The sequence below is a fragment of the Chiloscyllium punctatum genome, chromosome 40, assembly GCF_047496795.1.
Source record: "Chiloscyllium punctatum isolate Juve2018m chromosome 40, sChiPun1.3, whole genome shotgun sequence".
NCBI lineage: Eukaryota > Metazoa > Chordata > Chondrichthyes > Orectolobiformes > Hemiscylliidae > Chiloscyllium > Chiloscyllium punctatum.
In genome coordinates, this window is record NC_092778.1 from 13,390,660 (window position 1) to 13,403,093 (window position 12,434).

The 12,434-nt window shown below is 38.3% G+C and overlaps 1 protein-coding gene across 1 annotated transcript in view; it reads right to left on the bottom strand.

The window, feature by feature from the left end:
• Positions 1-1,675: 1,675 nt before the first annotated feature.
• LOC140464361 (importin subunit alpha-5-like) overlaps positions 1,676-12,434 on the bottom strand; it is a 29,465-nt gene continuing 18,706 nt past the window's right edge. Inside the window, exons 8-11 of the mRNA XM_072559322.1 lie at positions 6,189-6,422; positions 4,281-4,463; positions 2,311-2,460; positions 1,676-1,810 (exon numbers count right to left, since the gene is read on the bottom strand). Coding sequence (XP_072415423.1) covers positions 1,724-1,810; positions 2,311-2,460; positions 4,281-4,463; positions 6,189-6,422 — 654 coding nt within the window. The 3' untranslated portion in view covers positions 1,676-1,723. The remainder of the gene's footprint in view (positions 1,811-2,310; positions 2,461-4,280; positions 4,464-6,188; positions 6,423-12,434) is intronic.

Here is a 12,434-nt window from a genome sequence, read left to right on the forward strand (position 1 = left end):
TAAATCAAAGTAGAAGTACACAAGGAAAATGTTCAATACAATAGGAAAAAGATGGGGGGGGGGGGGGGGCGGAGGGCAGAGGGGAAAGAGCATTTAAAAAAAAAATCAACCCAACTGGAACTAGAAAAATGGAGAACACTGCTGTGGTAGAAAGATGTTATTCTACTGCCTTAGATCAACAATGGGATTTTGTTTTAAAATGACCAAGTCACAGTATGTCATGAGATTTTAGAATCCTGTCAATAAAAAGACAATCAAAACTTAACAGTTTGAGTGATCTGTATATATCTCTATATCTTTTGAAAAAAATCTTCAGTCCCAAGTATTGCTAATAATAAATTGTTGCCCATTCTCAACTACCCTTGCAACTGAGTGGCTTGCTCAACTTGAGGGGACACTAAACTCAACTGCAGGGTTTGGAACAGTGTTTAGTCCTGTCCAGGTTAGGATCAAGTTGTTTTCTAACAAAGGATTTTTTTATTAAAAAGTTCACTAAACTAAGTCATGCTTACCAATATAGTGGCTACCTTTCAATTACAGATTAATGGAATTCAATTTAGTAAATTACACCAGTTTGTGATAGGATTTTAAACCTAGTGTCCAGATTGTCTCTGGATCACTAATCAGATTAAGTTAACATTACACCACTGTCTTCCCATCAAAAGTTAACAAAAAAAACCAAGGAAAATGTGTGAAGAAGACATGACAAAAACCAACAGAACACCAAGATATTCTACAAATTAGCAAAAACAAAATCTTGAACGTGCATCAGAAGGCCGAGGAGATGACAAAAAAGGATCTTCGGTTCATTCTAAGGACATGGATGACATGAACAAAAAGTTATGTTTATTGCTCATCCTGAGAGCCTTGGGAAGGTAGTAATAGGCTTTCTTCTTGAACCACTTTGGCTCATGGGAAGGTGCTCTACCACAGTTAGCTCAGAGTTCCAGAATTTTCATGCAGGGATAAAGAGCAATAGTTGCTTCACCAACTTTCCCACAAAAAGCAGACGGTGGGCAAGAGTTCTCCCAAAGCAGTGGTCATCCTCCTTCTTGGTAAGCCTAGAAGTGCAAGTAGTCCTTGGAATATAAATGATCTTGAACTTAGTCCCTACTGCACAAAAATGTAACTGAAGACTTCTTTTGCTGTAGAAGCAAAGGTAGTGAAGATTGTTCACTACCTTTGTCATGAAAGTGAGGCTTTCATGACAAAAAACAAAGTCTTTAAGACAAATTGAAATCAGTCCTTATACAGGATAATGAACTGGAAAGTATAGGATTGAATTACTAAAACAAATTGTAAAGCAATGACTTGCTACCTCACTAACTGAAAAGGTATACTGTATTTTTAGATTCTTGCATCAAGATTTACTCCCAGGAAAAACAAGTTGATATCTGCTAACAGAGCTAAAGAGAGGGTGGGGATCAGTACAGCCCAGGTCTATGCTTGTTTTTTCATGGAAATCAAAAAACTTTACATTTTAAAATAGTGGCAATTACTGTTTAGTTGAAATAACAACTAGGATGAAATAGTCGATGGATCAGAGATCAACTGAGGCCACCTGTAACTGCATTTATTACCTTTTTCCAAAGAATTCAAATAATAGGCCTGTAAACAAAACATTTTGCAAAAAAAAGTTATTTATTTCTGAAAATATTTGGGATGGAGTTAAACAATTATAAACACAAACAGGGAGAAGTTTAACAGTTTTTCTGCACATATTTCAAAAGCTAAATTTATCTTCAGAAAATTGCACTTGAAGTAAGAGTTCACAATTTTCTACTTCATACTGCATGTTTGGAATTTCCTCCTAGAAAAAAAACAGAACAATTTAGACTTTGATATATTAGCTTACTGTTATTTGCCTTGCCTGCCTCCCTCTAGTTGACCACCACAGCAGTGGTCTAGCCAGTATGCTGGGAGCTAGCCTGCCTCAAAAATAGCAATTGGCCGTTCACCTCTAATTGTTCTTTTAGAAACATGTTGACATTTATTCACAAAAATTCTGATAATGAACAACTTTATCCTACGCATAGTAAATGATTGGTCTTCCTTTCAGACTAGACTTTACCGGAAAGAGTCCTACTTGAGGAAGGCCAAATGGCTTAATCTTTTGTCAAACTCCCAGAGAATTTCTATGTTGGGGGAGGGGGGGGTGCAGGCAAAAACAGGGGTTCCATCCACATCTAGTGGAAGCATAGTCATATATACAGCAAAATAAATTGCAGTTGGAATGTTTTTTCTTTAAGGCTTTAGTAGCAATACAGTTTACTCGTCAAATACCTGATAAAAAAGGTCTTTTGTGCATACCTCATCAAGGAAGTATTTCTCAATTAGTTTTAATGCTGTTTTGTACACAGTGGTATTTGAATGGAATTGAAGAGCCTCAATTTTCTCCAAGCCATAAAGTTCCTCTATTAATAGGCATAGTTTGTCCGTCTCACCCAATTGTTCTCCAGCCTATTATAAAAATTACAAAAAAAAATGGCATTAACTCATGGTATATTTCAAGTGAAAAGTTGCTACTAAACAATGAATATTAATGCTGCAATTATCAAATCTTTGATGCACAAATCAATTTCTGAAGAACAAAATACAGAAGTTCAAACTGACAGACACCTTCAGAAGCCAAACTTACACAGGGAATTTAAAGAGGCATCAATGTGGTGAATATTTATTCTCCAAATAAGTCTCTTCAGTAATTTACAAAACATGCAAGTTGGATTGCAGAGGTGATTTGATCCAATAGTGATCAAGTACAGTAATAAATCAACTTGAAAAGGAATGCAGGGTTGAATCATTTTGCACATTTCTTTCCTGCTCAAACAAAACCAAGTTAGTGAGCAAATGTCAGCCAAAAGAATGCACAGAAATAGCATTTAACTCTGAGCCTGCTCCAGCATTAAGCGGGATCATGCACAACTGGGGACATGATTCCATTCCCTGCCTTTGCCTCATCTTCAATCCCTTGAATTGATCAGTTAGGGAAAAAGCTTTTCAAATTCACAATTTATTTCAAGATTTGTGTGCACACAGACAGGCTAAAGATCAGCGAAGAGAATCACTATCGACTAGACAGATGCCTAGGCATTAGGTCTTTAGAAAGATGGAAATAAGTTTAGAAAAGGTCAACTGAAGACAGCATTTACACAGAATGAAGCCTGTCGTATACACCTGGTTCTCCTTCTCCACAGGAGTGATCCTTTCTGATCGAGATACCCTTTTCTCCAAAGGGTCTATTTGACTGCTTGTCAAATGCCTGTGCAATTTCAATGCCTCCCTGAACTGAAGCCCAAAATGCATTCTTTTCTGAAGAGGATTTATCATGTCACTGCATTAAAATTTCCACTGCCAAGTGCTTACACATTACTAAATTTTATATTCTCCTGAACTTTATTATTCTCAGTGTTTACTACATACCCAGGCCTTTCCTCATCTACAAGCATTCACATTATGCCCTGTTTAACCAAGTAGAGATCATTAATGTAACATTAAGAGCAGTGATCCCAATACCAAAAAGGTGAAAAACAGCTGCTTACCGCTATTTTCTACTTTCTAGGCCTTGTCAACAAGCCTGGGAGATTTTAAAAATCAAAAATCCTACGCTTAGCAACCATCTTGCTTCAAATGAAGAAACAACTGGTAGGGTTTGTTCCAGACTTGCCTTTGTTAATTATCCCAAATGCAAACTCTTCTCCACACCCCACCCAAAAGATTTATTAAAAATACGTTATGGAAGCAAAGAATACTCAAGAAACACAGCAGTCTGTCAGCATCTATGGACAGAGAAGCAAAGTTAAAATTATGACCAAAGTCACATTGGGCTCATTGTTATTGGTTTCCATCTCCACAGATGCTGCTAGACCTGCCAAGTTTCTCCAACATTTTTATGTTATCATCTGCAATATTTTGCTTTATTAGCACTAAGTTGATAGTCTGTTGACTTCATCCCTACTTTTCCAGGTTTGCATTCAACCTCTCCCATACTCCTCCACTGCTATATGGAAAATTGTAGCCAGAGTCTCACCTATTTTTCACCCTTCCTTCAGCAATCTAGGATACATTTCACCTGATACAGGTAACAACACTATGCTGCAAACATACTACATCTTGTTCATTCATTTTTGCTTGAACTAATTTAACCACCTTCTTTACACAGACATTTTCAGGATTCTTTTCCTCAAGACGAGGGCAAGGTACTCGCTTAGTATCCCAGCCAAGTTCTTGTCACCACAAGATTTCTAATTGACTCACTAAAAGAAAACTTGCAGCCAACTTACAAGAAAGATATTGCATAGACATTCCAGGATTAGGAGGAGGATTTTGGCATCTTTGTTTGACAGTAGATTAAGGAGAGGTTCCAGCACCCCACATTGCACCAAGTATATAACCTGGTCAACTGTACCACCATTTGTGTAATTTGTCACAGCCCAAATAGCTTCTTTTTGTACTTTATATTCACCCTGGAAGACAAAACAAAATGTCATACCATGATCAGAGTGCTGGTAATTAATACAACCAGATCTTACTGAATTCTCATTAATATTGGATCTGGTTATAACTAGTCCTGTAAGAATCAGTAAAATAAAGTCAGTCTTTAGTATGAAGATGTTCATATCTTGAAAAAAAGCACAATGTACATTAGAGAATGACATTTGTGATCCATTTCATGTTTTATTTTGATTAAAGCCAGCAGTGACCAAATGATAATTCCATTCTCTCAACACTTCAGATAATGGAGCAGTACATTCTACATGCAGAAAGCCCTGAACAGGCCAAGTGCCAATCAATAAGCATCTTCATTGAGCACACCTAAATCATTTCCCTCTGATATTCAATCAGCATTACCATTGCTGAATTGCCTAACAATCATAGGAGCTAAATTTGTTTGTTTGATATAAATAGTGGCTTGCTGCCCAGTACAATCCCATTGGCACATACATCTTAAAGAGGGAATGTTGCTGTGAACAACATTTTGTACAACTTCCTACCATCTTCAAAAATATAATGGAACACCACATTTGCAGAGATCTCCTCAAAATGTAGAAGTGACTTGTATAAGAGTGAATAGATAAAGGTCTTCTCCATAGGATTGGGGTTCAAATCTATAGGGCATAGGTTTCAATGAGATTTTAAAAAAGGGACCCAAGGGCTAGCTTTTCCATGCAGAGGGTGATGCACATATGGAGTGAGCTGCCAGAGGAAGTGGAGGAGACTGGTACAATGACAACATTTAAAAAGGCATCTAAAATGGGTATATAAATAGGAAGAAGTGTTTAGAGGGATAAGAGACAAAGGCTGGCAAATGGGACTAGCTGGATTGGGATGCCTAGTTCATGCAGAGGAGTTGGATTGAAGGGTCTGTTTCAGTGCTATATGGCTGAGTGTGAGTGAACCTCAAATAATATTACCCACCAGTTCTAAGCAGCTGACTTATCTGACAACACAAGCACACTTCCTTCAACTAGGACAAAGAAAAACTGCTGAAGAAACCCTTCACTGGCTTTGGAACTTAACTTTGCTTTCTCTCCACAGGTGCTGATAGACTTGCCAAGTTTCTCCAACAATTTGTTTTCATTTCAAAATTTCCAGAAACTACAATTCTGGTTTTATTTTTCCTCCCACTTAAAATTTGTGTCTGCTTGCAGCAAGTTTTGCCTGCAAGACATTCCATAGTTTACCAATGCTGAACAGCAACCCTTCAACCAACAAGCTGGTACTTAAAACTACCACCACCTCCAAAAAGCAGAAACACTCCATCTCAAACTTTAAATAATATTGTTAACCCACCACGGTCATTATCAAAACCATCAAAATTTTCCATCCAAGAGGATCAGAGGCATTAAACAGTAAACTATATAGCAGCTGATGACATACAATAAATGTTCATATCAGTGATTCCTGTATTCATTTCAGTCATGGTATTAAAACAATGGTAATTTTAAAATTCCCAAAACTTAATTCATGACATCACACTTGAACTAGAAAATAAAAAATAAATAGTCTTGATAGGAGTTTATTACCTTTACCACTATCCAATAGTGGTAATGACATTTTGGACACTAAATGACAAAAGATTACTTCCCTCTGATGTACTTTTAAGTACAATTAATCTATTAACATTCACAAACAAACAGATAGTACTATTGATAAGTCCATGTCTGTTATGCAAGGAATTAAATGCTTACTTTTTCCAGAATTTCTATAAGGGGAGCTATAACTCCACAAGTAATCAACTGTTGAATCTGCATTGTAGGTCCAGCAGCAATATTGGAAATGGCCCAAGCAGCCTCTTTCTGGATCGAGGACTTGGGGTGTTTCAACAGTTTTGGTAGAATTGAAAGAACTCCTGCTTCAAGAGCAGCCTCTGTTTGTTCATCAGTTCCAGTCACAATGTTTCCAACAGAACGGAGGGCAGGAGTCTGAAAAGATTAGAGCAAAAAAGTGGTAATTTCACATTAAAATAGTGTTGTGATTAGACTTGTCAGGAAAATTACCACAAGCTACCTTGAATTCAACTAAAGAAATCTCTCCAACAGTCTGACAAATACTGAAGCAATTACTTCAACTTTATTGCATGCATCAACCAAAGACCATTACCCAATTAATGGTGGAATTTAGCAACAATTCCAACTGATGGTCTTTAGATGTGTCCAAGGTTCAATCCATGTGCAGTGTTGTTCTTTAAAGTTATGCTCCTGAGAAATCAGAAGTTTCCATCCTTTAAGTCTGTTGTGCAATATTATCGATCCTTTAGGTTTTTCTAAAATATTGACTACTCTGGAGCCATGAAGTCTGCAGTTTGCCTTAACAGAAGTAGCTTATTTGTTCCTAGCGATATTTGGCTTGGTCTGTTCAAAGACAACCCGGTGATTAACTAATCTCTTTCATAGGGCAATCATTTGTCCTTGTGGTATAAAGCAACCAGTTATCACGCAGTTGTTAAACAGTTTTGTTCATGTTGCTTTGACTCCTTCTCCTAGGCATGGCTCAATTGCCTTCAATTCCTGAAGCTTCCCTCTCAGCTGTTGAAGCTTCTTTGTCCCTTAACCGTTCATTCCACAGATTACTGCAGATTCTTTCAATCCGTGGACAATTCCGTGGACACTATCACATTTATGCCAAGGAGTGAAATTGGTACGATCACAGAATATCTTGATTTTGGAAATTTTTAGTTGGAGTCTTCAGCATAAAATGCAGTATAAAGATGCATAGAAGCCACAAAAAAAGGTTGAATGCTGAAATTAAGTTAATTGTATTAACAAAATGGATATTTCTACTCCAGCCAGGAAAAAACCCATAGGTGTGTCCATCTGGTAGGACCAAAAGATGGAGTATGTACACAATATCCATCTCTTCACTTGTTATACTCTGCTGCCAGGCAAACTTACTTGCTCAATATTTACTAATTTAAAGCCAGGAATTTATCTGGAGTAGTGAAATGTATATTAAATCTGGACTAAAATACCCACAGCATGCCTGTATTCTGCCTGCAAGTTAACTTAAATACGGACAAGAAATGGAGAGAGTTGGTCAGTCATGTGGTCCAGAAGAATTTTATTTGGGGTTGCAGAAGTAGCAAAAGCATTGGGAATCATAATTGGTCAATCCTTTGGTTGCAGGATAGTGCTGGAAGACCAAAAGGAAAACAAACTGAAAGTCTACAGCCTTGTCAGTGTAACAAAGTAGTGGAAAAAATTAGAAACAAAGATTTACAGGTATTTGGAGAGACTGATGACTGTGCTAATTCATTTTGGCTCTGCAAAAGCAAAGTTTCTGTATGACAAGTCTGCCAAGTGTTGGAAGCAGTGGGTGTTAAGGAATTGCTGTAGCTATTTGATAAATGGACTCAGAAGAGATGTAATAAAGTACCACACTAAAGGTTTAGTAAGGCATAAACCTATGGAATAATGGAAGTCATGGCTGCAGAAACATTTCAGGAACCTGAAGCTAAAGGATAGTTGAAAGGTTTTCAGACTGATTTATTGCTCTTTTGATTTTATTAAAAAACTAGACTAGGAAGCAGCATTTTAACACTTGCTCATGAAAGAAGGTCAAAAAAGGTCAGAGGGAGGAAACTTATATTATACTGGAGACTATACAAGTAGGCACCCAGTAATATGATCTGGTTGAATGAAAAATTATAGATGAGCAGAGCCTCTATGCTCTCCAGATACTCAAACTAAACGATTACAAATTAGGAACAAACTTCAGTCACTTGGGTTTGCAAATAGGAAGAATTCAAGTGGGTAATTCTAGCCATATTCAAATAAAATGTAAACACTCAAAAAAGGACAAGTGTTTAATATGCAGGCGAGTCTCTGGGAGATGTATCGTGCTCTCACAGAACTCAGTCATCTTGTGTTAGAGACTCTTAAAAGGTTGGAATCAGGACAGCTGAGGGGGAATACTCTTCCAATACCACATGTAGTTGTACTACGTTACAAAAAAGAGTTTGGAAGAAATCAGGAGGAGATTTGTATAAAGCTCCTGAAGAACCCATATTTTAAAAAGTACAATTAAGGTTAATCAGGATTTCAGTTTAAGAGCTATTTCTATTCTGAACAGTTGGAAGGGACACCAGCATTCTTCATAGCTAATATCTCTGCCTACCTGCAAAAGGTTAATAGACATCTTCCTTTGAAAAAAATGCATATTTGTAATTAAAAAGGAATCATTTCTCAAACTTAGTTTGAGATTCCTCACTGCTGCAATTAGTAGGCATTTTGTAGACTTTAAGTGCCTTGGACTTCAAGCTCTCATGCTTTGAAAAATTTCCAAATGACAGCATGCCAGACTCTTCTGGTAGCATCAAAATCTTGCTCAAGCCAGTTCTAGAGTCAGAGCCTCAAAAAGCTATGATCATTTCAAAACAAAATTAGGACAGTGCTGTAGGACAATTGTACATGATGCAGCATGGTGACAGTTACTCTTTAGAGCTTTTAAAAAAAGATATTAAAAATCAACAAACCAGGCAGACCATAGCTAAAAATATTGTCGACATCATGTCACCTTCTTGCTGGAGATGATTGAACTATCTGGAGTTGATTAGAAATGCAAGAATGGTCAGGCCATTGCTCTTAGATATGGAGGAGGTGATTCAGTGGTGTTCCAGCTTCATTCAACATAACAAGATTGAAGTTTCAGATAGCTTTTCCTCACTGGTACACCAGTTCCGTGCTTTAACTGCAAAGTCTCTAGACTTGGAACAAGGGTTGTTCACCGATGATTATATCCCAGAGTGCCTGCAAATTGCCAGTGTTGATAGTTTGTAAACCTGAATTACACATGGCAGTGTATTCTACATTGTTCACTACTTTTTAAAAAGCAAAAAGGCAACACAATCGTATAGATCACTGGAATCTTCACAAAAGCCTCAACTTCATCTTGTTAAAATTTGATTTAAGCACACCTGCACAGGACGATCACAAAATTAGAGGTTGGATCCACACTGCTAGAATAGCAGTGGATGGAATCATCAAAAGAACACCACAAATAGGCAATTTTCTGCTCGTCACTCAAATGAATTTCAGTAATTTTTAAAAAGGAGCTCTTGCAAAGTAGCAAGGCAGCATATATATTAAATTTTCCATAGCACAGCTATACCGCTTACAACTTTGAATCATTCGCTAATTGACTTGTGTCTGTAATAATGGATCCTTTTCTGTTCAAAGTTTTAATTTATCAGAAAATTCAAACAAGTCACAAGTAGAAGTAGTTGTAGGCCATATGCTTCCTGTAAGTGGTAGGACAATTTAAAGGATCATGGACTCAATTCCATTCTGCTGTCCAATCACTTTGGCTTCCAGGGGGATTGAAGAGAAAGATTTGTCAGTCTCAGCCCAGAATATGCTCAATGACTCAAGTCTACTATCCAAAGCATGATATAAACCTCAAAAGCCTGTTTCCTCCTTATTTCAGTCCTATGTAAACTAACCCCTTATCCAGAGACAGTGTTAAATTTCAAATGCATCAGCTAGGATATGCATTTCCGTCACACAATATGCTGTGCAATCCTCTAGAAGAGGGAGAAGCCAATTATGTCTATTGTAAATCACAAGACAACGGTGGCACGGTGGGCGGCACGGTGGCACAGTGGTTAGCACTGCTGCCTCACAGCACCAGAGACCCGGGTTCAATTCCTGCCTCAGGCGACTGACTGTGTGGAGTTTGCACGTTCTCCCCGTGTCTGCGTGGGTTTCCTCCGGGTGCTCCGGTTTCCTCCCACAGTCCAAAGATGTGCAGGTAAGGTGAATTGGCCATGCGAAATTGCTTGTAGTGTTAGGTAAGGGGTAAATGTAGGGGTATGGGTGGGTTGCGCTTCGGCGGGTCTGTGTGGACTTGTTGGGCCGAAGGGCCTGTTTCCACACTGTAATGTAATCTAAAAACCCTCTCATCCTATGTATTGGTCCTCAAACTCCATAGCACTATATCCAAGGACACTATCTTTAGACAATAGAAGACCAAAACTGTGCTCAAAATATTTCAGATGTGATCCTACCAAAGCCCTGTATAATTGTAACAAGCCTTCCTCAAATGTCCAACTCAGCCCCCTTGTCAAAGAGCCAAATATGCCATTGGCTTTGCTAATTGCTGTGTATTAATTCTTGTCCAAGAACAAGAAAGTCAACCAAGGCATCTACTTTGTGGAAGCTTTCACATACTGTATTTGCGAACTAGCCAGAGCCATATCATGCTATCCTTTTTACTTCTAATGAACTAGGTCTTGTTCACTTGGGAAACCTTTACAAATAAGGCTTCCCAAAATGGGTTGCTATTTTGAGCCTTGCCTCAAAAAAGGTATGTTAGATAAAAAAAGGTAGTGGTTTTAAAAAGTCACGCAGCTTAAAGAATCCCTACCACAATGAATTTCTCCCTCTCCTGTTAAGGTGCTGAAATGCCCACCTGCACATGGAGGGTAAATCATCATGCTTCCATAACATACAACTTGTGGATCCTGAGCACAGTTGGAATGAAGACTGATCAGTGAAGCTCAATACAAAAAATGTTAATCTGCTTTATTACACAGCAATTAAATACAGTTATTGCAAACAGGTTCAAATAATTTAGTTCAATTGATTTGCACAATACACTAAAAAAGTTAAGGTAAGTAGGCTGTCTAGAATTCTTCCAATGTTTGACTGAATATCACCTCCCTCAAAAAACTTTGGATCTCCTAGAATTCCCACTCTTTTCATGTTACTTACATCTGATCAGTGTCTAGGAAAATAAAAAACTTTTCTATATAAAGATGTTGGAACTAACTTTTTGGCCATACCCAAACAAAGTAATGAATTGTGCAGGATCAGGGAAACTGCTCCATTTATAATCAACCTTGTTCCTGAGAAAGTTCATTCAACTACAAAACATTTAAAGCCTTTGAACAGCTCTAAGTGCTGATTTTATAGTTCATAGCAAAACTAATGTTTCCCGAGGAGCTCTCCATTCACTGGTCTTAAAATATTCATGGTTTTCATTTGGGGGCCTTTAGCTCACCAGAAAAGCTAAAATGCCTGGAGCAGTAAGTAAATCAATGGTTTCATTAGTGGATCATCAAAACACCTCATTGTATGCTTTTTAAACTGACAATGATTCATACTTCAAAATTTAGTCTGGATACCATTACTGCCTGAGCATAGTTTTTTTTAAACGTAACTATACTTACAATATTTAGAAGCATCATTTGACAACATTTTAGAAACCACAAATACCTTTAGAAAGCAAGACAGCACATCACAAGACAACTTCACAGTGCTGGTCAACAAGCATTGCTTGGTATGGCCCAGGAATCCCAATGCTGCAGTCTCTGCAGAAGATAGTGGGCAGAGAACATGAATGATTCACTGGCCTCTGGTTTCTTTGAAGGTGGTTTTCTTTCTATTTCTGCTGTGCTCTTCGAACGCCTTAAGCTCAGCTAGTTTCCATAGATAATGGTCATCAACTCTGTATTCACACAGTAGTATCAATGCTTACCATCTTCATATCGTGCTTATAGGTATTCCTGTGCAAAGGTATCGACACCCAAGAGGCTGGGACCTAGTGGTCAGTTCTCCAAACACAGCTAAGAATTCAGAAATAGGACTCATTCGTCCAGCAGACATAGCTGGTGGTCAACATTGATACCAAGAAGTTAGAGGGTCCCAAGGCAGATGAGGCATTCTGCCTCCAGGCATTGGAGGCAGCCAGGACTTGTGTCCTTGGTGGAGTGGGAGGGGGTGTTGAAGTGGCCGGCCACAGGGCAGTGGGGCTGTTTGGAAACATTTGAGAGACACTCACCAGAGATGTTCTGAGAGTTGGCTTCTGTATCACCAATGTAAAGGAGACCATATTGAGAGCAATGGGACAGAATGGATGAGGTGTTTGGATGGGCAGAAAAATCGCTGCTGGACGTGGAAGGATCCTTTGGGGCCTTGGAAAGAGGTAGGGTGGGGTGG